This window comes from Euleptes europaea, chromosome 8, assembly GCF_029931775.1.
Source record: "Euleptes europaea isolate rEulEur1 chromosome 8, rEulEur1.hap1, whole genome shotgun sequence".
NCBI classification, from domain to species: Eukaryota; Metazoa; Chordata; class Lepidosauria; order Squamata; family Sphaerodactylidae; genus Euleptes; species Euleptes europaea.
In genome coordinates, this window is record NC_079319.1 from 79123053 (window position 1) to 79150836 (window position 27784).

General features: G+C 42.9%; 1 protein-coding gene across 1 annotated transcript in view; it reads left to right on the top strand.

The window, feature by feature from the left end:
• Window positions 1–25357, top strand: part of ATXN1 (ataxin 1) — a 109180-nt gene extending 83823 nt beyond the window's left edge. Inside the window, exons 3-4 of the mRNA XM_056854809.1 lie at window positions 11944–13951; window positions 24622–25357. Of these exons, the coding sequence (XP_056710787.1) occupies window positions 12101–13951; window positions 24622–25152 (2382 nt within the window). The 5' untranslated portion in view covers window positions 11944–12100 and the 3' untranslated portion in view covers window positions 25153–25357. The remainder of the gene's footprint in view (window positions 1–11943; window positions 13952–24621) is intronic.
• The last annotated feature ends 2427 nt before the right edge of the window (window positions 25358–27784 follow it).

Sequence of the window (27784 nt, forward strand, 5' to 3'; positions counted from 1 at the left end):
TCTAATAATCTAATGTGTATGTTTTGTTTTGTCCATTTAAAAATAAATAAATATATATATATTTAAAAAAGACTTCACTATCACAAGTACAATGCAAAACAGCTGGCACTCAGGTTTTACAAAGTTGTCCCCATTGGATTAACAGATGGTTCAAAAAGCTGAAGAGGAGCAGTAACATCAGGGAACAAGGGAAAAGGAGAACTTTCCCCCTTAAATTAAATTAAAACGTGATTTCAGTCTGTTCTGAGAAGGCCAAAGGATGTTTTTATGCTGAATGGTCTTGAGCTGAGACATCACAGTGATTATGATAAAGTATATGCGGGCAGTGGGATATAGCATATATTTTCCTTTCCCAGGACTAAGCAAGTTCCCTCATTAGAGTCAATTAAGCATGACATCTAAATGATGTGCCCAGTGTTTAGTGAGAGGAATGAAGTATTTAGATGTTTGCAGCTGATAAATTGTAGTGTGGACACTTTTGAGAAAGGGTTGCAGGAACTGCCACAAAATTTCTGCAAGAAATTTCTGCCTAACCCTCCCTCATTTTTTTAAAAAATAATGTTTCAATTAAAAGAAATGTTGGGGTGTCATTGAAGATTTCAGTTTTGTAGAAAACTTCCATGAAATTTTATAATTGCCTGAGCTTACTAATATTTATCCGATCGAAATAAATTGTGATGAGTGACTTTAGTTACCATCCAAAAGTCCTTGTGGGATCAGGGACTGTTATAGGGGAATCTCATTGGCTCCAGTACTGGGGAGTCCATAAGTCTGTGTGTTTTATTTGTGGTGTGTTCTGGGTATGGCAAGTGCTGTTTTCATGGAATGGGTTTCACTAGCCAAGACTGAGGGAGCGTTGATCACTTTTATCTATGGATTTGTTGAGCAATTAATACTGTTTTATGGTGATCGCATGTTATTTTGATTTGGTCAAATGACTGTAAATTAAAGATTGATTGATTGACTGAAGGAGCGTAAATCTTCCATTCTGTTTCTCCTCTATGGATAGGGTTGCCAACCTCCAGGTGGCACCTGCCAATCTCCCACTATTACAACTGATGTCCAGATGACCAAGATCAGTTTCCCTGGATAAAATGGCTGCTTTGGAGGGTGGGCTGTATGGCATTATATCCTGCTGAGGTCCCTCCCCAAACCCAACCCTCCCCAGGCTCCACCCCCAGAATCTTCAGGTATTTTGCAACCCAGAGCTGGCAACCTTATCTATGGAAGAATTAAACTCTCTTAATCTTGACTAGTGAAACCTATTCCACTAACACAGTACCTGTCACACCCAGAATATCCCAGAGAGAAGAACGGAGTTTGAAGAGGGGTGATGGGGTATGGACGGGATGAGGAAGTAGGGGAGTAAGTCGGAAACACAGCAGACACCATATTGGGGATCACTTGCTCTTGACCATTCGTGTTGTTCCATCACTTAGAAGAAGAATTGGTTTTTATATGCTGACTTTCTCTACCACTTAAGGGAGAATCAAACCAGCTTACAATCCCCTTCCCCTCCCCACAACAGACACCTTGTGAGGTAGGTGGGGCTGAGAGAGTGTGACTAGCTCAAGGTCACCCAGCTGGCTTCATGTGTAGGAGTGGGGAAACAAATCCAGTTCACCAGATTAGCCCCCACCACTCAAGTGGAGGAGTGGGGAATCAAACCCTGTTCTCCAGATCAGAGTCCACCGCTGTTAACCATTACACCATGCTGGCTCTCCTGGGAAATAGCTAAAGGCCTGCTTGCTATACACTGGTAAATCTGAGTGCCAGGTGTTTTGCATTGTACTTGACTTAGTCTTGGGCTTTTGCTGAAGCAAGTCATTTTCATACGTATACAGTTATAAATCTGAAAAGTTTTTGTGTTGAATCACCCTTTCCCCGGTAGCATTAGGGTTGCCAGGTCCCTCTTCTCAAGTGGCGGGAGAATTTGGGGGCAGAGTCTGAAGAGGGTGGGGTTTGGGGAGGGGAGGGACTTCAATGCCATAGAGTTCAATTGCCAAAGCGGCCATTTTTCTCCAAGTGAACCGATCTCTATCGGCTGGAGATCAGTTGAATTAGCAGGAGATCTCCTGCTACTATCTGGCAGTTGGCAACCCTAGGTAGCATAGAGATCAATAAATACCAGAGCAAGCAAGTTATCATTGCCATAAAATGGCCAAGTTCTGCTGCTGAAAGCAACTTAGTTCCAAATTGCCCTTTGGGTCTGGAATGCAAGACATACTGAGATGGGAGGTAAAATGTTTTATAGACACTTGCATTGGCCCACTCCCTTTTGTTGGAGGCTGGTCCACGGGTATTAAAGGATTCATGTAAATCTAGGGTACTGCTGGTCATGTTTTCAAGAGAGCTAGTGGGTGAGGTAGGTCCAATTCGGGTGTGTGCAGGTATGAAAGGTGCTTTAGAATGAAGAGTAGGATGCATGAATGCTGTTGACAATGTGCTTTGCTTAAGCAACTGTGCATTACGTATGCACTGTGAATGCTGCAGAGTTGTGTATCCCACTGAAGTACCTGTATGTCCGTGTACTGCTATCAGGACCCATACCAGCAGTGCATTTAATATTTTTATTGCTGTCTAGAATTTAAAGCACTAGGAAATCCATTAGAATCGGTCACCTTTGAAATCTATTCCTATCTAATGACATTGGTTCAGATTTTTACAGAATTCATGGTCTGTGCATCCTCAAAGATGAATGCAATTAGTATGTATGCTTCTTTGACAGCAGTCAAGAAGTAAGTAATGAGCACGCTTAATAATCTGTGCCTTGTATTACCTATATAATCACAACTGGAATAACAGTATTTGTGCAAAGTGGTCCTGAATAAGTAATGTTGGTAGTATTTGCTAGAAGAAACTTGCAGTTCTATTCCCAGAAGGTTTACCAGTATATATCAAGCAGGCCTTGAGCTGTTTCCCAGGAAACAGTTAGATCATCTGGCTTTTATACTAATGTAAAGCACCCATTATAGCTCGGAACTGGCTCTGTGCTAATACATCAGTCCTCCATCTTCTGATGGCACATTGAAAGAGCAGAGTATTTTATCAAATTAACTCTGGCAGGAGATGATGTGAGCTCCTAAAAATATGCAGAGTCCATCTTGAAAGCCATGATCCTGATAAGTGTGTACGTGCAGTAGAGTTGCCAGCCACTCCAGGTGGGGTGGTGGTGGTGGTGACTGTCCCCTCTCCATTTGTAAAAATTAAACTTGTAGCTTGCTTACCAGTGAAGCTGCTGATCTGGCAAAAATTCAAAGCCACTTAAACTCTTGTCAGAAAACAGCCTTAGTATACCTGCAGATACATTTCAGTTTTCAAATAATGCATGTATTTTTAGAGGATCCCCAATGAGACTGAAATATGTACTCTGTAGGGGGGGAGAGTCTATTTGTTGATATCAGTTGTATTGGTCCATCAAAGGATTAATCCATATGTGTTAAATCAAGTTCTTTAATAACATAACAAATAAGACAATTAATAGATTTATCCTTAAAAGTTAAATGACAGTACCTGAAGCATGTATAAGCATTTCTCTGGCATTTTTATTACTGTGCTGCTATTAATAGTAGTGTATTGACTGACAGACGTCTCCGTGACATCTGACATGGAGCATGAGGAAACCTAGCAACACGCACCTGCTTGCTCCATAATAATGCTTCCCCTTCACCTTGTATATTTGCTGCCTCTGTATCCATGTACAAAAGAAGCTGGATTTTAATTCAGCATTCATTACTGTTTGCTGTAGAATTGATCTCTGGTGTTTGTGTCTGTTTTCATCGGCGTCTTACAGCCAACATACAAATAATGCTACACTGGTAATGTCTGCAGGGGGCATAGAGAAGGCCCTAAAATATGCAGAACTCCTTTTTCTGCATATGAACTTGGAACTTGGGTGTGCAAAGGTCACATCTAATAAGGGCTGGAAAAAAGAAAGAAAACAAAAACTAAGGATATAAAGTGTGATAGAAGTTATCTTCTGATTCAGCTTCAGCTCCTTGGCAATAATTTCCTTGAACGTGGCTGTGCTTCTCCTTGACATTGTGCCGTTCAGAATTGCCAGTGGGAATGTGCAGTTGTATATGGAAGTGTGTGAGGTCACACATCTCTACAATTGTATCCCTGTAGAAATATGTGGCTGCACTACTCACACTGAGACCCGGCCCATAGACTCTGTCTGGATCTTGGCGACTCCTACAACCAGGCCAGAAGGTTTCACAAGATCTGTGGGTATGTCACTTCTGAAGCTAGATCACAATGGGTAGCTGTATTTGTCTGCAGCAGTAGAAAAGAGCAAGGGTCGAGTAGCACCTTAAAGACTAACCGTTTCTGGCAGGGTCTGAGCTTTCGTGAGTCACAGTTTACTTCTTCAGATACTTCTGAAGCTTTTAGCTTCTTATAGCTCTATGCTTCTGAATTTATATATGTGCAGAATAATAATACTTGCCTTATAAGTCTATGATATGTAGGTAATAATGTCTTCCTCTGGTTTTTTCCCCCTACCTGTCCAAAGAGAGTAGACATTTTGCAACCATGGCATAGAAATTTGCCTTGGTTTGCCAGGCAAAGAGCTGTACAGTCAGCACTCTGTGGAGGAATCCATATGCAAACAGTTACATCAGAATTCAAAATCTGCATAGGTTTTGCTGGAAATATTTCATGAGCAGAAAAATGGATATCCGACTACTGCTGTTCAGAGATCCACCCCCCCGCCCGATGTTTCATTTCTCCATAGACTACCTTCAGGGGTAGAAAAAATATATTGCAGTTGGTTTTCAGTTTATTCACAAAATGGAAAACTTAGCTAACAGTTAAAAAAAAATAACTGTACTATTACTGTTAAAGAACCTGATGTACTCCCTGAACATGGCAACCCTGTGTTCACATGGGTAAGGAGGAGGGCAATTCGGCTACTATGGACATTCATGGGGTTCATTGAAGCAGATGGAACTGTAGTATGACAAAAAAGAATTACTTCAACATAGACAGATGGCTTTATTAAGTCAGTTTGCCAGGTGCTGTGAGATATGACTTTAGAGCACAATATAATAGATTGGAGGGTTACTATATTTTTGAAGCTGGATCATGAAAAAGCTTTCAGAAAAGTTAAATTTTAAAAAATGTAGCCCGCAATAAATTGTTTCAATGCACCATTATAAGTGTATCTGTGCATCACCAGAAAAACTGAGCAGCCTAACCAAGCAACTCGGCCACAAGGAATTGCTGCTTGTCCCTGCTGAGTGGCTAATTGCACAGTTTCGTCCCGACTATCTTCTTTCTCCCTGACTGCAAAGATTTTCCTCCCCTGTTTTCCTACTAATACGATGTCATAGGATGGGGGAAAAGGAAAGGTTGACAGTGGTTCAAACTGACTTTGTGCGTCATCCTTTTCTACTGGCGATCTTAAAAATATGATCTAGTACCCTTCTTACATAGCCAGAGGGGGAATGTCTGCAGTAAAATCAATTCAAGTACTACTGCCCTCCAGTGGAGACTACCCAAAAGCACTTCTTATCTGATCAGCGTAATGTTTAAAAGCTCCTTACCTCATTTATCTGACTATTGAGAGTGCTGTGTATTCCTAGTGACTGTAGCACTTAACAGACAGATGCTACACACATGTGGGAAAGCACGCGTTATATGAAGATTTTAAATACTACATCTGCTGAGTAGACTGCTACTTCTCACCAGCATCCATGTAGGGGGAGAGCACTGATTTCATGGAAGCCCTCTTCTTGTCTGTCTCCATCTGTTTTTCTCTTACACACACGGGCCAAAATAAACAAGAATCCAGCGGCACTTTAAAGACTAAATTTTATTTTAGCATAAGCTTTTGTGAATCAGACCCCTGCTTCATTAGACCCTGCTTTGCAATTATATACATAGGCTACGTTTGTTTATTCCTACCTCCACTAGCCCATTGAAGAACAACTCTGAGTAAACTGTTATTGTGAAGGAAAGAGAAGGGAGGGGCACCTTTTGTTTCCCATAATCAGTATCCTTGGAAACCTAGTTGGGTCAAGTCCTTTCTGGCCTCTTTTGATAGCACCTGGCTTGCACCATGGGGTTGGAGGCAAGCTAGTTGGGGGCCACATTAATGTGATCCATCAGAAATCACAAGCCAGATTTCCGAATGGAAGGCAGCATGGGATGGCCTGATCTCGTCAGATCTTTGGAAGCTAAGCAGGGTCAGTACTTGGAAGGGAGACCACCAAAGAAGGCTATACAGAGGAAGGCAATGGCAAACCTCTGCTTCTCACTTGCCTTGAAAGCCCCTTGCTGGAGTTGCTGTAAGTTGGCTGTGACTTGACGGCATGTTACACACAAGAGTATGTGTGTTCGTGCCATAATAAACCAGAGACCAAGAAAAGGGCATTATTTGATTTGAGGTTTTGTTGCTTGAATTTAAAATAGCCTTTCACTAGCAAGAAAGTGATAATTTTAATTCATTATGTAACCACTAATGTGAATACCATGGGCATGCACAAAAAATTATCATTAAAAAAAATCAGGATCTGTAGATATTCTTGCCCATACCAGCAGCATACAACATCTAGCAATGTTAGGAAGAATGGATGTTAGGAAGAATCATTCAGAATATCTTCTTGCTCTGATTCTTCTTTCTCTCACCGAAAGTTAGACAAGGCACCAAGATTTATATTTGTCTCAGTCCTTCCATATCCTCAGGCAAACAAACTGCTTTTGGCCTTTCAAATGCAGTAAATAAATCAGCTGTAATATGAGACTTAGTCCTGTTTTATCTCAGGTTGTAGAGTAATGAGTAAAACACATGTGTCCTACATGAGTTATGTTATGCCAAGCAGATTAGTCCCCTTGCTTTTTTATGTAGACATCTTGTATACACAAGATTATACATAAAATTATATGCAAAAATTGAGTTTTGTAATTTCCCAAAATTGTTAAGTCCACAAACTAGAACTACTGAACAGATGGGGATTAAGGGGTTGTTTTTTTTGACAGAAATAGTGTTTGGATGAACAACTAGAGAGTATATCAGAACTTGATCACCACTGTTGCCTGCTCACCCTGAGTGGTCACTCATTCCTCTTTGGGGTAGGCATTGGAATTTTTGCCTGCTTGCTTTTGCCCGTCTACCTGCTTATTTCCCTGACTGGCAGCATCTCCTCGGCCACCCAGAATTAGTGTTGGCATCACAGTCCCTTTGCTGTCCCTTTCTGATCGTTCACGTGGTTCAACATCCTTCTAGGCAGGTCATTGACTGTCAGCAAATGGGATTCACCATGGCCCTCATCTCAGTTCCCTCCCCTGGACAGCAGCTCCAGGCTGCTACTGGAGGGGGGGGGCGCTTAGCTAGCTAGTGGCAGTAGCGGTCGATTGTACAGACACTCAATCTGGGGATGAGAGAAGAGGGAGGCACAGTGGGGCAGGAGTTGTGAGGCATTTGTCTGAGTGTTTCCCAACACTGGAACCAGCCATGAACCCACAGTTTAAACTGAGCTTGTAGCCTTGAGGTCCCATCCAGTAAATGTTGACTCAGAACTAAGACCCACTGAGTTAAATGCAGCTCACTGCCAAGCGTACAGGCATAGGACTGCAGGTTTAGAAAGAGCCAGTTGTTTCCAGTTCCAGTCCCATTAAGGATAGTAATCGTTTATCCACCACCACCTTTAATCCAGTAAGTAAAAATTCGGAGGTGGCTACAATTAAGGCTATAATACAATTACCATTGCCACTTCTTTTATTTAATTTCTGCTTCCCCCCCCCCCCCGCACGTGCTTATGTGTTTGCCATAAAAGGAAGCAATATGCATTGTTGGGGTACCCAGAGAATCACTGAAACTATTAGAAAACCTGCACAAAGTGTTTTGGAGTGCAGTGTTGAAAGTTAGATGAGGGTTTTATTCTTTATTTTCCATAGGAAGGGATCCTAGTATTGATTTGGAAACATCTTTGAAAACTGCTAAGAAAAATGGTTTTGTTTTATTTTCCACTCCTAACAGTCAGATGTAAGTGGCAATATTTTTTAAACTACTCAGAGCCTTGGGGGCTCTCATTCCCTCTTCCCCCCCCCCCACCTTTTTCTTCGGTGCGTTACTTCTTTGCATCCATGTGGTGTTGGGCTTTCAACTCACTAGAGCCTCTTCTAAAACTAAACATGAACGCAGCTGCTGTGCTTCGGTTGCTCTTGTGCTGCAGCCTGCAAGTTGGGTGGCTCCATCTCCTCCCCGCTGGCTGCCTCAGTGTGAAAGGAGAGGCCTCTTCTCTGTCATTCTGCATTTTGTTTCTAGAGCAGAACTGTTGCCTTTAGCAGGCTGTGAAGAGAAGGAGACGTTCAAACAAATCCCCTTGTCAAACTGGTCCCGTTAAAAGGTGTCGGAATTTATGCTGTCCGGTGTCATCTTTTGGCATTCATTTGGAGTACGTTAGATTGGCCTACTCCTTTGCTTGTGCATTTCGCTGGCTAGCAGCCAGTACTGGTATACAAAAGTCATTCTCTCTTTCTCTCTCATTTTTCAATGAGTGACTGAGTGAATGAACACCGGATTAACTTAATGAAGCACAAGGAAGGGTGGGAGGAATGAGTTGGCTGGGAATGTTCCAGGAGATCTGGCAACAGATGAGACTAGTCTAATTCTCTGCAAATCCATGCTGTGTTCCTTATGAGCCATAGGAGGCGGCTGTAGTAACTGTTCTGCTATTGAGCTGAAAATAGCTGCAGGTAGATAGACATTTTGGAGGATGCTGATTCATAGGGTCGCCATGAGTCGGAAGTGACTTGACGGCACTTAACACACACAGATAGACATTCCTTTGTCCCTTGTACTGGTGTCTAAAAGTAACTCCCAAATGGCTATTGCATCAAGCAAAACAACAACAACAACAAAAACCTTACTATGTTGCTGTCCTTAAAAAACAATAATTTTTGGATTATGTTGTTATTTTCCTTAGAATTATTATTTTGCATAATAAATACATTTAATTTTGGAAGTATCTTTATAATATTAGCAGCGTCGCCTCCTGAAGGACCATCTCCTCTTGTACTACCCAGTAGTATGCCCTTAAGCTCTACTTCTCAAGGCCTGCTCTCTGTGCCCTCCACATTCAGAGGTGATGCAGGTGGTGACGAGAGAGAGAGTGCGTTTTCCATATTGTTCATATTGATCATATGTAATTTTGCTATGTATTTGCTGTGTTGTTCACTATTTCTTGCATGTCCCATTGCAAGAGCTCAGGGCAAGATCCTTGTCAGATTGTAACTTCACAACAATTCTGTGAGGTTTATTAAACTAACAGCCAATGTATATCTTTTAGAAAAAAATTAGGAATCACAGCTTCGAGGGGTGACCTACATAAGGACTCTGAGGCCTGTTCCACGTATTTTTAATTGTGTTCCCCCCAGACACATGGAGTTGGATCCAACCAGCTTTTCCACTGGTGAAAAAGGGAGGTGCCCTTAGACCACAAACCGGCTATGCAGGGAATCATGGGATATGCATGGTTAGAAGACATGGGGGGCTGTAATAAGGAAGGTAATAGGAAAAGTTGGCTGGATCCAATCCATGAATTGGTTTCAAGAAGTTCTCGATCTGATTAATAGGTCCCCTTATACAGGAGCTCTAACACATTCGTAGAGCTCTTATGAATGCAGGTGCTTACCTCAGATTATTTAAATGGGGCAGGTGCATATCTCCATTACATGCACGGAGGTGTCCCCAGTCTTGAATTCTTGGGTGGGGGGAGCTTTCTTTGTGGGAATTCTGGGTGCGGTCTGAAGCTCATGTCAGTCCCAAAAACTTTTACACTTTCCCAAGAGAGAATGGTTCAGGGCTGAGGAAAGGCTTGCACCCAAGTTTCCTATGTGCAGCCCCAGTTCTAGCCACGCTGCACTCTTAGGCTGAGTGTTTTCAATCATGTGTTTCATAGCACCTTCATGCATTAAGTGTAAACACATTAATCACTAAGTGTTTTCTGGGTGAAAGTGAGTCATATAACATGTAATCTTGATAGTAGCATTTAATTTCCTGTGAAGTATACAGTGATGCAGTACTCCATATCCCATGTTGTCTGTTTCAGTTTCTGTCTTCTTCCTGCGCATTCCTGGGGGGGGGTGAGTCCTTTTAGGAGGAGGCGTGACCTCCCCACCAGCATAAGTGCGTGTAATCATGCATCAGGACGTACTTACGCTGGCGGCAAGGGCAGTTCTTCCGGCGCCCAAGTGCCTTGGAGCCACACCTCATCCCTCTGCCGGTGTGGCCTCTCTGTGGTGCAGGCCACGGTGGAGAATTGCCGCGCCGGCGGGGGGGGAGCATTCCCAGGGCGGGCCGGGGGGAGGAGCAGCCAGTTGGCGGCTTCCTGTCCCCATTCGCCCCTTTACGCTGGCGCCAGGATCAGCGTTGCTGCTCCTGCTTTTTAGCCGGCGCAGCCTCACTGTTTTCAATGGGGCAAAAGGCCCCGTTAAACAAAAAAAGCTGCAAAATGGCTTTTTTTTCTTTAACGGCGTACAGGGAACGGCTGGAAGCTGTTTTCAAATTTGGATCCCTTTTTGGGGGAAAAGTGGGGTATAGGAATAAAGTAAATAAAAATCTATAAATATTAGCACATACATTGAGTCCTACAAGAGAGGGTGATTCCTGTGATTGTTCTTAGGAATTAGAAATCCTGACTGACAGAGAGCCATGGATAACTGTGGGTTGCCAGCCTAGATGATATGTGCAAACTGGTAAAGGGAACTGGCAGATATCCCCTATTTTGTTGAAGTTCCATGGTTTTGCTGCTGCCTGCTTTGGAATTTACTAAATTTTAGAATTGGGATATGCATAGTTTGCCATAATTTTCAGGTGGTGGTTTTTATTCCATACAAGTTGCCAATGCACAGGAACTTATATTTGCACTGAATGTCATGCAAAAAGATACAGTGCCACACACCACACACACACACACACACACACACACACACACACACACACACACACACACATGCAGTAATTTAGACCTCCAAACTCTGTAAAGAAATTTCAGACGTGGAGAATTTGATAGGCATTCCTGGCTGGTAACTCAAAAAAACTTGTGGTGTTGACTCAAGCAAAACAGAATGATTGTGAAATAGGCCCAGGTTCACGTGTTCCAACATTGAATGCTAGTGTGGTTTAGTGGTTAAGAGTATGGTTTGGAGCGGTGGACTCTAATAGGGAGAACTGGGTTTGATTCCTGACTCCTCCACATGAGTGGCGGACGCTAATCTGGTGAACCGGGTTGGTTTCCCCAATTCTCCACATGAAGCTGGGTGACCTTGGGCTTGTCACAGCTCCCTTAGAGCTTTCTCAGCCCCACCTACCTCACAGGGTGTCTGTTGTGGGGAGGGGAAGGGAAGGTGATTGTAAGCCAGTTTGATTCTTCCTTAAGTGGTAGAGAAAGTCAACCTATAAAAACCAACTCTTCTTCTTCTCCTTCATGTTATTTCTGTTCTAGTACTCTTTCAGAAATTTTAAACTCTCTTTATAATTTGAAAGGTGTTAGTTTTACTTACTCTCCTAGTCTTTACTATATTGTTTGGCTCAATATGAAGTTACAGTAATTTGGGAACCCGCCTACTTATACATATTATTCCACTAAAATCTGGAGTAGGTAATGGGTGCTGTGTGTTCTCCGAAAGTACCTGATGTAGTATGTGAGTCATACTGTGATAAAGTGGGATTGTTCTCAAGTAAATATGAATAATGTGGCAGCCTCAGAGATATTCTTCTGGAACCTGTGGGGGTATACATATTTTAAAATAGATACTACCTTTGGGAATGTATTGAGGCTAAAATAATGTTGATTAAAATAATGCATGTTGGTTTTACATGCTACCTATAGATCTCATAGTTTGGAGCTCTGAAACAAAGTAAGTAATTATAGTCATTAACTTTTTCTTGTGATTTTAATTACTTTCTTCCCCACCCTCTTTCCCCTCTTGTTCCAGAGCAACTTGTGGAGGATTGTGTTCACAGGGAGATGATTCCTCATGAAGTTTCTGGATCCCCTTCAGAAATCAAATGTGACTTTCTGCTCAGCAGACTGAAATCAGAACCAGCCAGGCAGTGAAGCCACAGAAGTGGAGGGCAGGGGGACAGTGAAAAATGAAATCCAACCAAGAGAGAAGCAATGAATGCCTGCCGCCCAAGAAGCGAGAGATCCCCTCCACTAGCCTGCCTTCTGAGGTGAAGCCATTAGTCCTGGCCACTGAAAATCACCGTGCAGATAACTTAACATGGCTCTCAAGCACAACCAGCAGCCAGAGCAGCATGAGTGGACGGAACAGGCCTGGAGGGAGTTCGGTGGAGGCTGGTTCACAGCAGGGAATAGGTTTACACAAATCACTATCTACGGGAATCGACTATTCCCCACCTAGTGCTCCTAGGTCTGTTCCAGCCACCACAACACTTCCCACAGTGTACCCGCCTGCACTCACGCAGGCAGGGACGCCTGTCTCCCCGGTGCAGTATACACACTTGCAACACACTTTCCAGTTCGTTGGGCCCCCATATAGTGGACCATACGCCGGATTCATCCCGTCCCCATTGATTTCCCCGACAGCCAATTCTGCAACTGGCGCCGCATCCTCTGCCACTGCCATTGCAACCACTCCATCCCAGCGTTCCCAGCTGGAGGCTTATTCCACTTTGCTGGCCAGCATGAGCCAGCAAGGGCACAAAGTTGAGCCGCACCTAGTGAGGACACCTGGATTGATCACAGCAGGGTCTCCTTCACCGACCCAGCAAAACCAATATGTCCATATTTCCAGCTCTCCTCAGAGTGCCGTCAGAAATGTTTCTCCTCCAGCCATCCCAGTCCATTTGCATCCCCACCAGACAGTGATTCCTCACACGTTCACCCTCGGTCCCTCCTCCCAGGTAGTGGTGCAGTATGCAGATTCTGGAGGCCATTTTGTCACCAGGGAGTCCACCAAGAAGTCTGAGAGCAGCAGGCTGCAGGCTATGCAAGTGAAAGAAATACTGAATGGGGAGATGGAGAAGAGCAGGCGGTATGGCATCTCACCGTCCTCAGACATGACTCTAGTCAAATCAGGCAATAAACCATCTCATCATTATGAGGCCAGACATGTGGTGGTCCACTCGGGTCCTGCAGATTACGTCGCACGGGATTCCTCCAGCGTCCGGTCCTCCATTATGGTCATCCCCAACAGCAGCACACCTACTGCAGATATGGAGGTCCAGCAGGCCGCCAACAGAGAAACACCTCCTTCAGCTCTCAATGAAAAGGGAAGTTTGCATTTAGGAAAAACAGCTCACCGATCTTATGCTTTGTCTCCGCAGCAAACTATGGGCCAGGAAGGGGTGAAAGCAGTTGCCACTCAGTCCCCTCACACTGTCATCCAGACCACCCACAGCGCCTCAGAGCAGCTCTCGGTCGGATTACCTACTGCGGCATTCTACACTGGGACTCAGCCACCAGTCATCGGCTATCTGAGCAGTCAACAGCAAGCATTTGGCTACCCTGGAAATCTGCCACAGCACCTGGTGATCCCTGGTACCCAGCCCCTGTTAATACCAGTTGGCAGTGCAGACATCGACTCGACTTCATCTCCCCAGTTGGCAGCAGTGCCTCATACATTTGTCACAAGCACCATTCCGAAAAACGAGAATTTCAGTGCTGAGTCACTAGCAAGCCAGCCGGCTTACCAAGCAGCCGTGGTGCAGGCGCAGATCCATCTCCCCCTGGTCCAGTCCATCCCGTCATCAGCAGCCGCTCCTCCTACACTGCCTCCTTACTTCATGAAAGGGTCAATTATTCAGTTGGCCAACGGAGAGCTGAAGAAGGTAGAAGATTTAAAAACCGAAGACTTTATACAGAGTGCAGAAATTAGTGGTGATCTGAAAATAGACTCCAGCACCGTAGAAAGGATTGACGACAGCCATAATCCAGGCATTGCCATGATACAGTTTGCAGTTGGAGAGCACCGAGCACAGGTAATGAGATTGGGGGGGGTGAGGGGAAGGGGAACGGGGCGTGTGGTTTTTAGCCTTTAGAGAGCAGAAGAGAATGAACAGGTGGGGAGAGGGGGCTGAAGGGGCTTGACTATGGTTGCAGCAATAGCAATACAAGGTAGTTTTGGTGAACCCATTTCTCTGCCATAAACCCCAACTCCATGTTATGAATCTGGGAAAGGCTAAAAATTCAAAGTGGTTTAGAAATTTAAATTTCTGTGATTAAAATACACTGTTTAACATGATAGCTGTGAGAAGACTGTTTCCTAATTTCAGTGAAAATCCGCCTTAAGTGAAGCACCAAGCAAACTGGATAAGGCAGTGTAGATTTGCATGGCTTCCCCCTCCTCCCCCAGTTTCTCTCTGTGCTATGTGCTTCCCCCCCTTCTGTAAGTGATGAGATATTCCCAAAGCAGCTCTTACCTTGGTTGGTTCCCATTGGAGGACAGAGTGCTGGAGACTTGCGATGTTAGGTAGTTTATTTACAAATACACAAACAGAGCACATTGGGGGGCAAATAGGCACTCCTGCAGGGAAGCAGATCTGCTATTCCACATCGGATCCCCTGAGAAAGACAGAGATCCCTTCACGGCAAGGTGCTCCAGCCTAGCTTTGCCTGTGGGCCCCTCTCTCTCAATCTCTTCCAAACTCTTAAACTGCTCTTCCCTTACACACGGCACACATTCCCCTCCCCTCAGGTGTGGGGAGGGGTCATTGCCGACAAGCCCTTATAAGTGCCTGGGCAGAACCATTTCCTGCCAAGTGAGGGCCATTGAAGATCTATCTACAATCACTAGGAAACACTGTTATTATTTAGTTAGTTATATGTACACCATCTGTTGTGTTCAAAAAGGACATCTAAGGCAGCTAACAAATAGAAAACATCACAATAAAATAATACAAACATCAAATTGTCTACAAGGTTGCAGCTCTTTTGGGGGATTTCAGCATCCAGGCCAGGGAGGAGAGGCAGGCACTGAGTGGAAGATCTCAACCCTTCATGGACATGGATAGTTCTCCCAGGCAGAAGGAAGCACCATTCCTTTTATCAAAGTTTCCCTCTTCCCAGCCCCAACGTGCTACTTTACACCAGGCCCATGGGATAGACCCATTCACAGTAACCTGTAGTCATAGCTCAGGGAATGCTCTTAGGGTGCTTCTAGACTAGTGAGGTATTTATGCCCAGCCTCCTCCCTCTGTAATGTTGGCAGGTGGCAGAATCCACACGGCCTCCTGTGGTCTGTCACTCCTGAATCTCCGAATCTCAGTAAAGAGGTTCTGACCTTCCCGTAATTGGTTTAAACACAGTTCCTCTTTTCAATCATTCTTCCTTTTCCTCCTCCATTATATGGAGCCGTTTTCCCCTTTTGTATTGCTGAATTTGTACCATGGCTCCCATTCATCATAGACCTGGTGCTAATTTGTCCTGCAAGTTTCTTTCAGCAGAAGATAAAGCATATCTGCTGTATGATCTTGTCACCTGGATACCTTGCGATCTTTTCTCAAAGCTATCTCCTTTCTTCAGCCAGGATATTGAATCAAACTTATTAGAAGTATATATGGGTTCAATTTAACAGTACTAATTTAAAATCTCAGTGGTGCAATTCACAAGTCTGTATGTATGTAAAGCACACGGAGGGACCAAATGCTGAAACAGCGTGCAACAAAATTGAAAGGAAATAAACATGTGGCCATGAAGTGTTGGCCCAAAAGTATCCAAAATCTTTCTACTCATATGCACTTCATCATGTTTGTTTCAGGTTTCCAAAAAAGATCACACTGAGAGCCAGTGTGGTGTAGTGGTTAAGAGTGGCAGACTCTAATCTGGAGAACCGGATTTGATTCCCCACTCCTCCACATGGAGCCGGCTTTACACCAGGCCCATAGGATAGACCCATTCACAGTAACCTGTACTCATAGCTCAGGGAACGCTCTTAGGGTGCTTGTCACCAGACCTTGGGCTGGTCACGGTTCTTTCAGAACTCTCTCAGCCTCACCTACCTCACAAGGTACCTGTTGTGGGGTGAGGAGGGAAAGCACTTGTAAGCCACTTTGAGATGCCTTATGGTAAAGAAGACATGGTATAAAAACCAACTCTTTTTCTCCACACTGTTGGCACACACATTCAAAAGAATGTTAGGGAGAATCAGCCCTGTGTCTGAACTAACCCGTATCCTTGTTTTTAATGTTATAGTGGCTTCTGTTATAGATGATCACAGGGTCCTATTTCTAATCATCTTTTTCATGATTGGTATGTCAAATATGTGCATTGTAAACACCACTGAAACACAGCAGATCACTGTTTCATCCCTGCTTGGCAAATACATGTATTAGTTATGCATGGAATTATGGTGGATGTAGCAGCCATGTTTTGCTGATGTTGGCTGCAGTTACCGTGTGGTAAGTTTTAATCCCACTTTGAAAAGAGCATTTTTTCATGCTCAGTGCGGAGAGCCCTTTGCATGAGTTAATCTTGTTGTAGGGTAATCAGCATGTACACTAGTATATGAAACATCTAGGAGACTGGCTCAGAAGGTCATAGAAAGAGATCTCCCAGCAGGTAGATAGGCTGCTTGTGTCTCCTGTGTTTCTATCTCTAAGCTCCGAATCACTCTGCTGATGTGTGTGATGCTCCCCCCTGGCCAGCCCTGAAGCCTGTCCTTTTGCCTTCATGTAGGTGTTGGTCCCCAGACTCCCCCAGGCCTCAGAATGGGGAGAGGAGGGGTTGGACCGCCTGGTTCCTCTCTCTATCTCCTCTGGATGCTTGCTCTCACAAGCCTGAAGCTGGATCCATTACTTCCTCCTTAGCCTGTTGCAGGATTTTGGGGGTGGAGCCTGAGGAGGGTGGGGTTTGGGGGAGGGACTTCAATGGGGTAGAATGCTTCCACCTTCCAAACCAGTCATTTTCTCCAGGTGAACTAGTCTCTGTCACCTGAAAATAAGTTGTATTAGTGGGAGTTCTCCAGCTACCACCTGGAGGTTGACAACCCTATGCATCACCAAGTCTTGCAATTCAACCCACTGCTCACAATCCCCCCCTCCCCTTCAGGTTAGGAAAATGGTGTAGGAGGGAAGTATTAACCCCTCCATGTCACAGTACCTGTCCAAATCATGGCCCAGCTCAGCTGCAAATTAAGTTTTCAAGTCTGAAAAGCAGCTTGGGCAACCAAGTGTAAATGCCGTAGTAGAAGGATTGGCAGAGAGAAAGTTCAAACTGGTGCAAGGTGAAGTAAAATTTGGAAGCCCCACAAGCAGAGTGTGGTCTGTTGCACAGATACAAAGAGGAAAAGGGAGACACATTCCTTCATAATTCACTTACCAGAAGAAAGCTCTCATCACAAAAAAGCAGATAGGCTTTGCTTGCTGCTTCTCATAATTCCAGACATTTGATAAAATGTATATTCTGAGCTGCAGAAATATTTAAAGACTGAAATCCTATTTATCTGGCTCCACAATATGGTTCCTTTTTGAGATTCCCCCCCCCCCCCCGGTGCTCTGCTGCTGTCATAACACTGCCCTCTCTGCACCAGTAGTCAAGGTATGGAAGCAGCTGTCTGTTGTGTTTTCTCTTCCTTCCCAGATGCCCTGTGTAGCTAGAACTGGCACAACAGAAAAGCTTCCCTTGGGGAGGTAGAGAGCGCCATCGCCTGGTAGAAAGGAACATGGCGCCCCCCATTAAAACTTTTTGTAGAAGCCTATCAAAATCTAGCTGACATCATCATGCTTAAAATACTCTACCAGCTGCATTTCTCACAAGGGATATTTCCAGAATTCAGAGAAAGTTGTGTAGAGATATGTGTTTAATTTAGGTTTTCTGTATATTCCAGGGTTTGGGTCCTTTTCCAAATCTACCAAGTCCCCTCTTGAGTAGCAACTGTTTTGCTGACAAGGGTTCTTTTTTTTTTTTAATTTGTCCAGATGTCTGTTTTGTATTTGCTGTATCTATTGTCTACTTAGACCACAAATAACCATGTGTGTTGGCAATAGGCTGCTCTGTTTAGCATTGTGCTAAGGGAGTAGGTGTGTAGCATTATGCTAAGGGAGTAGGTGTGGTAAGCCAGGAAGTCCCTGGTTCAAATACCTCTTTAGGTGGCCTTAGGCAAGTCACTTGTTGTCTTAACCTACTCCCTGCTGTCTGCAATATGGTGATAATGATACTAGCCAGTCTTACAGGGCTGTTGTAAGGATTACTACATATTCTATTACAATTGCTTTGAACAAGTCAAGAGTGCTGTATGCATGTTAAATTATTATTATTGTTATGTAACACCTGTTTTTAAATGTTCCTCATACACAGAATATTAACAGTCTTCCTGGGCAATGCAAATGCATTCCCTTGTCAGAATCAGCAATGCGAAGTTCCTAGGCTTGTGATGTGTGCTGCCATCCTTCCAGCTCTCTGCCCTGGGTCAGATGAGAGTGGTTTTTATTGAAAAGTCACCAGTTTCTGCTTTGTAAAAGCAAGTGTATTCTGGTTGATTTATTTACTTATTTATTAGATTATTTTCCAATCCATCCCATGGGCTTCATCAAGAAAACAAATGTAGGAATTCAAAAGTTAAAATATTTTTATTTTTATTTTTTTAACTTAATTTCTCCCCACTTTTCTCCCCAATGGGGACCCAATGCTTGCATTCCTCTGCTCGCCTCCAGTTTATCCTCGCTACAATAATGCTGTGAAGTAGGTTAGACTGAGAATGTGCGACTGGCCCAAGATCACCCAGCTGCAGCTGGCTTCCATGGCAGAGCCGCGATTGGAATCTAGGTCTCCCCACTTCTGGTTCAGTCTTAGTTTATAAAGGGGTGTGGCTTTTTGAAGACCAAAGTAAGAGAGATTCCCACTCTAAGGAATTTACAACTCAAATGCTGAACAAAGTAGGACGTAAAACAGAGAAGAGAGAAGAACAAAGGCTGCTGATAAAAAATATATTCATGTGCACTGAGTTAATGTATGCTATTAGGAAGTAAGGAAGAGCTAATTAAAATCTAATATTTCTTAGATTCTCAACTGCATAACTCAGAGTTCATTTGATATTGGGATGAGAGTTTATGCTGTCACCACCAATCATTCTTTTCATACTCAAGAAAGTTTAGAAATATAACAGGTAACTACACAGTAGCTCAACAAGGCTGAGATCAGTCAATTTAAAACAACAACAAAACACCCCATCCAGCAATATAATTAAATGGTGAAATATTTAAACTTGCATTAGTTACAAAATGTAGAGAGAAAATTTAAACTTATGAAATTGCATATTACTGAAAAATAGTAAATTAAGTAGACGAAATGGCAAATTTAGAAGATACTGGTTCTTCGAGCAAACACCTAGATGTACAAGTCATTATACAGTAGCATGAGAAAGCAGCAGTCCAAAAAAAGTTTGAATCTTACATAGGGAATCTTAAAAAGCTGTGAAGGAGCAGGGTCTGCATGTGTGATTTTAAGCAACTTTCTTGTAAAATAAAAGCAGTAATAATTTCAAAATATATACTGTTCATAGATTTGCCATAATTTGAGAAACAGGGAGTGCCTATCATTGTGATGCTAACTGGACACTGAGGTCATTTATGCAAGGGAGTTTTACCTGGGGTTCGTTGTCGCTGGACCCACACTTTCCTGTTGGGAATCGATGTACCAGCAGTCTCCAAGCTCAAATCAAGAAGCATTTGAGTCCCCACCCCTTCGAATGCTGCTTTGTAATTGGCTGTAGTGCTTACTGTGAGAGAAAAGCCCCCCACAAAACCCAATTGCCACATTAAAAAACATTTTAAAAAACAGAGCACTCTAAAACACCTTGTTTCTAAAACCCTTTCTTCTGCTCAGAAAGAACTCACAGGAAGCAGGAAGCATTTTAGTGCCCACCCCTTGACACACTGCTTTGTAATTGGCTGTAGTGCTGTCTGTGAGAGTAACGTCACTCCCCCAAACTTCCATGTCACGCACTTTGCCTTATGCATGTGGATTTCACCCAGGCTGAGCTCAGGGGAGTTGGAAGAATCGAGTTAATAGAAGAACAGGAAGTTCTGACGTTTGTGAGGGCTGGCAGCGAGGTAATCTCTAATGGACGGGAAGCTCATGTATAACTCCAAGGAACAACCAAGACAGAGCGGGGGCGAACGTGAGTGAAAGTACCCATGTATAAATGACCTGAGCGTTCTGCAGTGAATGTCCTATTTATAAAGTAAAAGGAAGCATCGAGGTTTAGTCTCCATGGATTTCAACAAAGTACAAGGAGACTGTGATGGGAAAGTGCTTTTAAGGTTGCCCTTAATCTGTTCAGCATTGTTCCCTCCAGCATTTTATCTGATCTGGTTTTAGTCTTTTTTCTCATTGTACCAGTGTCTTGCCCTTTTCCTTGGCTTAGCTTTTCATTCTTGCAGCTTGATTCTGTGGTCAGAAAGTAGAAAAATCACTTGCTGCAGATGTAAAAAAAGCTCTCCCTGCTTTCTATTTGGAAGTTCCACACATGGCCAAAGAAGAACATTGAATTTGGGATTGTTTTCTCAAATGGATGATACCATAAACTTAATTAACATTAAAGTTATTGAGGTAAATCTAGAAATGTTACAAGTATTCATATCAGAAATAATTCTTTGGATCCTGCAGAAAATCTCCACTGATAGAACAGTTTTTGTTAGCAGACTGTGACTTCTCCACTTGCCCCCCCCCACTGCAGCCCCAAATGCCCCCCAAATGCTGGGTGACAGAGGACCTCAAGTAGCAACACAGGAGCAGGGAATCATCATGACCCTCCCCCCAGTTGAGTGATGCAAATTATTGGTGGCATCCAGCCCTCTGGCCCTGCCTCAGTCTTGTTTAGAATCAGATCATAGGCCACTTGCTGGACGATGGGACGAATTGGCTCTCGTGGCCCCTTCTTACATGCCCAGGGCAATGCCAATTGCCACTTTAGGATCAGGAAGCAGTTTTCCTCCAGGCCAGATTGGCCAGGGATCCTGGAGGTTTTTTGCCATCTTCTGGGTATGGAGCGGGGGTCACTGGGGGAGGTGGGGGAGGTAGTTGTGAATTTTCTGCATTGTGCAGGGGGTTGGACTAGATGACCGTGGAGGTCCCTTCCAACTCTATGATTCTATGAATTGTAATCTCTAAATTCCTGACTCACCATTTAAAAAAAAATATGATGCTCTGCGACCTTGGATAATTTCAATAATATTTTTTATGGGCGCTCCATTGAGATGACTGAAAACTGCACTGCTGTTGTAGGGCTCAGTGAATTGACTTCAGAATCTGGGTGCTAATTATTAATTAATTAAAAATAGGAGCAAACCAGGCACTGTTGTGTGCTTCAAAGTTCTAAAGATAATTAAATACAATCCATGAATAGAAGCAAATGCTATATTGGTATACTGTTAATATATTCCCACTATTTTCATTTATTTCATTAAGGAGCATACTGATTTCATGTTGCTTTTTAAATTTATATAAATTACTCACTTTTTGGCCACTTCATTTAGAAACTCCATGATAAGAACTCACTGTTGTTAACTCATCTGTGGAGGAACACCTTATTTCACTTTCACTGGTGATGAGAATTTTCCCAGCAACCTGCATCTTTGATATTTTCTTTTCGAGAGTTATCTGCCCTTCTTGTGCCCTTCTATATATTCTTTTTATATACAGTGTGGCTGTAGTGTGTTTGACTCATAGCTGATAGCCTTTACAAGTGGGATCCTGTCCCTGGCATGTACCTGGGTGAATACCATTATGAGTAAGAAGTTACGGTTTAGACAAGTGAAAGTGTGGCTTGAAAGTAATAGAATGGGGTATGTGTCAAGCTAGGCTACAGCAGCTCCTGAACTCCAGTGCTTCTATTCCAGTTCTGTAATAGACCAGATAGGGAGCCCCATGGCGCAGAGTGGTAAGCTGCAGTACTGCAGTCCAAGCTCTGCTCACGACCTGAGTTCGATCCTGACGGAAGTCGGTTTCAGGTAGCCGGCTCCAGGTTGACTCAGCCTTCCATCCTTCCGAGGTCGGTAAAATGAATACTCAGCTTTCTGGGGGTAAAGGGAAGATGATTGGGGAAGGCACTGGCAAACCACCCCGTAAACAAAGTCTGCCTAGTAAACGTCAGGATGTGACGTCACCCCATGGTTCAGGAATGACCCGGTGCTGGCACAGGGGACCTTTACCTTTAATGGACCACAAGAGGGTTGTATACAGATTCACTTTACTTCATACAGTTGTTCCATAGGGATTTGTGTGTGTGCTTTAAGTGCCGTCAAGTCGCTTCTGACTGATGGTGACCCTATGAATCACTGACCTCCAAAATGTCTTATCGTTAACAGCCTTGTTCAGGTCTTGCAGACTGAGGGCTGTGGCTTCCTTTATAGAGTAAATCCATTTTATGTTGGGTCTCCCTCTTTTCCGGCTGCCATCAACTTTTCCTAGCATTATTGTCTTTTCCAGTGACTTTTGTCTTCTCATAATGTGACCAAAGTATGATAGCCTCAGTCTAGTCATTTTAGCTTCTAGGGACAGTTGAGGCTTGATTTGATCTAGAACCAACATATTTGTGTGTGTTTTTTTGGCAGTCCACAGTATTCGTAACACTCTCTTTCAACACCACATTTCAAAGGAACCTATTTTCTTCCTGTCCAGCTTTCACACCCATACAGAGTAATAGGAATACAATGTCATGAATTAACTTGAACTTGGTTGTCAGTGATACATCCTTACACTTAAGAATCTTTTCTAGCTCTGTCATGGCTGCCCTTTCCAGTCTCAATTGCCTTCTGATTTCTTGGTTGCAGTCTCCTTTTTGGTTGATGATGGAGCCAAGGAATAGAAAGTCTTGAACAATTTCAATTTCCTCATTGTCCACCTTAAAGTTGAGTAATTTTCCAGTAGTCATTACTTCTGTCTTCTTGGTGTTCAGCTGTAGTCTGCTTTCACACTTTCTCCTTTAACTTTCAGCAGTAGTCGTTTCAGGTCTTTGCTATTTTCTGCCACTAATGTGGTCTCATCAGCATATCTCAAATTGTTAATGTTTCTCCATCCAATTTTCACTCCACCTTTATCTAAAGGGGCCACGAGAGCCAATTCGTCCCATCAGAAATTTCCTCCCTCCCTCTCTTATTAGGGTGTGGCAGAGTGGTGAGAGGATTGAGCAGAGGAAACGAGAGAGAGAGTTTTTGCAGGATTTAACTCTGCTTTGTTTTACTGTCTTGTTTTTATCTGCTTCTTTCATACTCTGCAAGGCTTTTAACTTTTAACTCTTATAACCCCTTCAAGGTTTGTAACTCTTACCTCTTATAGCTTTTTAAGGCTTTTCTGGTTGAGGCTTTTTAAGACTTTTGAGGCTTTGTTCTTAAGATTTTAAAGTGAAGGGCCAAGGTGAAACGGAGTTTTCTTACACCTGTCTGCTTTTATTACATTAAAAAATTCTGACGTTTTAATTGATTTTATTGCTCTATTTATTGTATTTGTTTGTTTGTTTTGTATTTGTATCTATTGTGTTTTAAATGTTTTAAGCTGCCCCGAGTCCCCTGAGGGAAGATGATGCAGAGTACAAATTAAATAAATGAAACAAAAGGCTTCAGAGCCTGGTTTTAAGCATAGTTCGCATGGTTCCATGGGTTTTGCACCATCAGTTAACTATGATTAATTTAATTAAACCACGGTTTTACATTGCATCTGAACCAAGCCAGTCTTTGCATTTGCTGTCATGTAGTTAATTTAAGGTAAAAGTACAAAATTAGAGTCCAGCAGCACCCTAAAGACCATCAGACTAACTGCTACTGACTTTCATGGCTACCTGTCTGAAACTATCTTAACAGTAAGAATATATGAGAAAACAAAGACTTGGTGTTTCCTTTACAGTTCTCTCCACCTCTAACATTTATTAATTTATCTACAGGAAAGTTTCCTTGAGATTAATCACTGTGAAGCTGAAGAGGCTTATGAAATTGCTCCTATGTAGTTCTTAATAAATGCTAAGATGTACAGTAACTTCTGTAACCGTATCCTATGGAAGAGTCATGCCAATGGATAGTATTTTCTAGCCAAGTGGGTGAAGTGTGCTGGGATGCTTTGACCTAATGTTACTTAGATGTCATAATATACTGTTAAGGGAAAAAAAGAGGAAGAAAGAAATGGAAGTGCTTTAGGATCCCCCGCAAAGACCCCACATGGAATCATGAGAACAAGGAGGCCGCTGCGTTGCTGGCTTTCATGTCTATGCCCGATGGCACACATCATCCCACCAATTAAGAGAAAGTTGTCCTTCTACCTAGCTGAAGGTGACTTTAGGTGTAGAAAAGCAGCAATGGAACTTACATGGTTTGCATGCACATCTGGAGTTTTTGTATTCCGTTCCCCATGCAGGTTTCTTTAATGTGTTAAATCGGAAGTGTATGGAAAGAGATTTGCTTTTGCTACCTTTCCTACTTTCTTATAATGTCCAAAGCCACTTCATGTCTCAGAGAAACACTAGAGTAGAGAGCAGGTACAAGCTCAAACCTCTTGTAACAACCCCCAACGTCTCCACCCTTGAGAGCGGTGGGAGTAAGCTTCTGCTGAAGAGGTGACCTTTGGAATCAGGTTTTGACATTTAGCTTTTAAGGACAAGCAAATGCACATTTTCAAATTTGTGTCTTCCCTCTCTCCTGTCTCATTTCCCTCTCTCTTGCAGGTCAGTGTTGAAGTCTTGGTAGAATATCCCTTTTTTGTATTTGGACAAGGTTGGTCATCGTGCTGCCCAGAGAGAACAAGCCAGCTCTTTGATTTGTCGTGTTCCAAACTCTCCGTTGGGGATGTCTGCGTATCACTTACGCTCAAGAATCTGAAGAACGGCTCAATTAAAAAGGGCCAGCCCATGGATTCAGCTGGCATCTTGCTGAAGCACTCTAAGAATGACAGTCTAACTGGTGGTAGACATAGGTATGGAGAGCAGGAAAATGGGATTGATCAGGGAAGTGCGAAGATGTCATCTGAGAATGGTGAACTGAAGTTTCCAGATAAAATGGGATTGCCTGCAACATCTCTGATCACCAAAACAGAACCTAGCAAGCCCATGGCAACTAGGAAGAGGAGATGGTCAGCCCCTGAAACACGGAAACTAGAGAAGTCTGAAGAGGAGCCACCGTTGACTCTTCCCAAACCTTCTTTTATTCCTCAGGAGGTTAAGATTTGCATTGAAGGGCGATCTAATGTAGGCAAGTGAAGTCTGTTTAGGGAATGGAAATTTAGGCTATCCCTTTGTCATTTTTATCCAGATTACTGTACTGTAGGCTAAAAATAACCCAGTATTTACATGTTATCTTATTTTAGGTTTATGTTAATAACCTTATTGTTATAGTTGCAGCTGAATATTATGCAGGATATTGGTGCATACTCCCCCCCCCCAGTGTTTGTTGGTGATCATTATCGAGAACTATAGAAAGGGGCAGAATCTGCTTAATCCCCACCCTTTGTGGAAGCAAATGTTGTTGACATGGCTCCTGTTTTCCCACACTTTAAGCAGGACAAGCCTTGGCTTTCTCTGCCGAGGCAATGGGAAGCAAACTGTAGCAGAGACATGCACTATTGCTGGATGCCATGATGGGGGGCACGGGCAGCTCCATAGCTGTGTGGTTTGGAGGTTCCCTCCACAAGCCACTGCTGGGAGTCCAAACCAGAGGCAGTAATGGAGAATCAAGGAGACCCTGGGGCGTTGCACAATGAAACCACCTTTTTATTTTCCAAAATTTGCCACATGTTATTCCACTTCCCCACCCCCTTCCTCACAATGGGGACTGACTGCACTATTTTTTATTATTATTATTACTCAGACTGCCACACAGAGATTCCTTTCAGCTTGTTAGTGTAGTGACGTAGCAAAGGTGTAGCGTCTGATTCTTGCTTTGCTGACTCTGGGAATTTTATTAAAGTAGGAGATGGAAAGAAGAAGGAAAAGGATTAAAGAAGGAGAAGCCACAGCCCTCAATTTGCAAGATCTGAGCAAGGCTGTCAAAGATAGGACATTTTGAAGGACTTTGATTCATAGGGTCGCCATGAGTCGGAAGCAACTTGACGGCACTTAACACACACACAGGAGATGGTTGGTGTGGGCCTACAGGGGGAACTTCAGACAGTGGGGACCTTTCCTGTCCTTGCTGGCACTCATTGTCACTTGCATTCAACATTAGAGAGAGCCACTGAGTTTTGCCACTGACATTTGCTTCCACGAGGTAGAAACACGCTGCCCCTTTGGGAGAGCAAACAAAATTGTTTGCATTTAGGTTGCAAATCTTTGTCTTTAACTCTAGTACTGTTTTTAGTTCCTGATCACGGACAATTAGTGCCACTTTTCATTTTCTCTCTCCAAATTTCAGTGTAACACAAAGAAGTGGATGTTGAAGATGAACATAGAATGTCTTTAAGCACTTAAAATGCTGTTCACATTTTTGTTGCTGAACATCCTGGCCTAACACTCAGCAAGTACTGTATCTCACTTTAATCTCTTTGATGAAAGAGGAAAGAAAAAAGAAAATCAGTCTCTTCAACACTGTTAACTACATGCAAACTATGTGGAGTTTTTCACAAGCAAGATGTTGAAAGTTTTCCATGTGGTTTCAAAGGGATGAATGTGAATTATGAACTGGTATGTGACAGTCATTGTCCACAAGGACTACTTAATAGGAGGCACTTTTTAAACTTTAATGCTTGAGAAAGAGTTAAAGGCATATGTGAGCTGACAGATAATAAAAGAGTAAGAGAGAGGATAAAGGAAGGAGAAGAAAAAATCATTATTGTCCAGTGTTTTTTGAAAAAGATGGACTTTAAAGAATCTTGCAATTTGCACATCTTGAGTTTATCATTTGTGTGGTATTCCTGCAGTTTTTACCTAATAATTTTGGGGGAAGGGAAGGGGACTGAAAAAAGCTTAAACAAATGTAGCAATTACTTACTAACCCTGCCTAAACTCTGGGCTGTTCTTATAGGGTTAGGTTTCCTTTCAATTTTTTTTGTTTTTAATTTACTTTCTACCGTATCTGTCACCCTGAATCAGGACAGATTCAGAGAATTTCTTTTCAGATTCACTGAGTTTTCCATAAGAGACATTTTGACACAGAAGCAAGTTCTGGGATTTGTTTTTGTGTGTGTGTTTAAATCCATTGTTATTTTATTATTGTGACTAGTACTCTTTGTTAATTTGAATAACTTCTTTTCCATTAGTAATATTATCTAGATGTCAGACTGGTACAAAACAGGACAATGGGTAGAAGATTTACCCAGTTGAGCTTTTTGATGTTGTTGTATTGTTGTTGTTACTGTTCCCAGAAATCTGAAACAAATTTAAAAGTGGATCCAGAGATCCTAACTCCTGCTGATTCTGTGAATTCCATCTTGCAACCTTTCCCAACAACTAGCCATTTTAAACTCCTTGTAACTACTGAGTGGTTTAGGGATACCAGTTTATGAAAAATTCACAATAATAAATATATAGCCTGGTTACAACCCATGTAATGGAAATAACTGCAGTAATCTCTTGGGTTTTCAGATTAGGAATTCCTGATGTAATACTATGGGCATTTTCACACTTGAGGCTTAAATAGCATGCTTGGATTGGTCTATAATACGAATTTAAAATCTACGTTGACATGTTCTGTCCCACATTAACCAAGTTTACACATGGTACAAATATTGTGAGATGCTCCAATAATGCCTTTTAGCATCTTGTGTGAAAATGGTTTAAGACTTGTATGAGCAATGATCAGTCCCCTTATCATGAGTTGGTAGGTGGAAATGCTCCTCTTTTCCCACTTTTGCGGTAACTGGGGTGCAATCCGAAGGCACTGCAGGTGAGACAGACA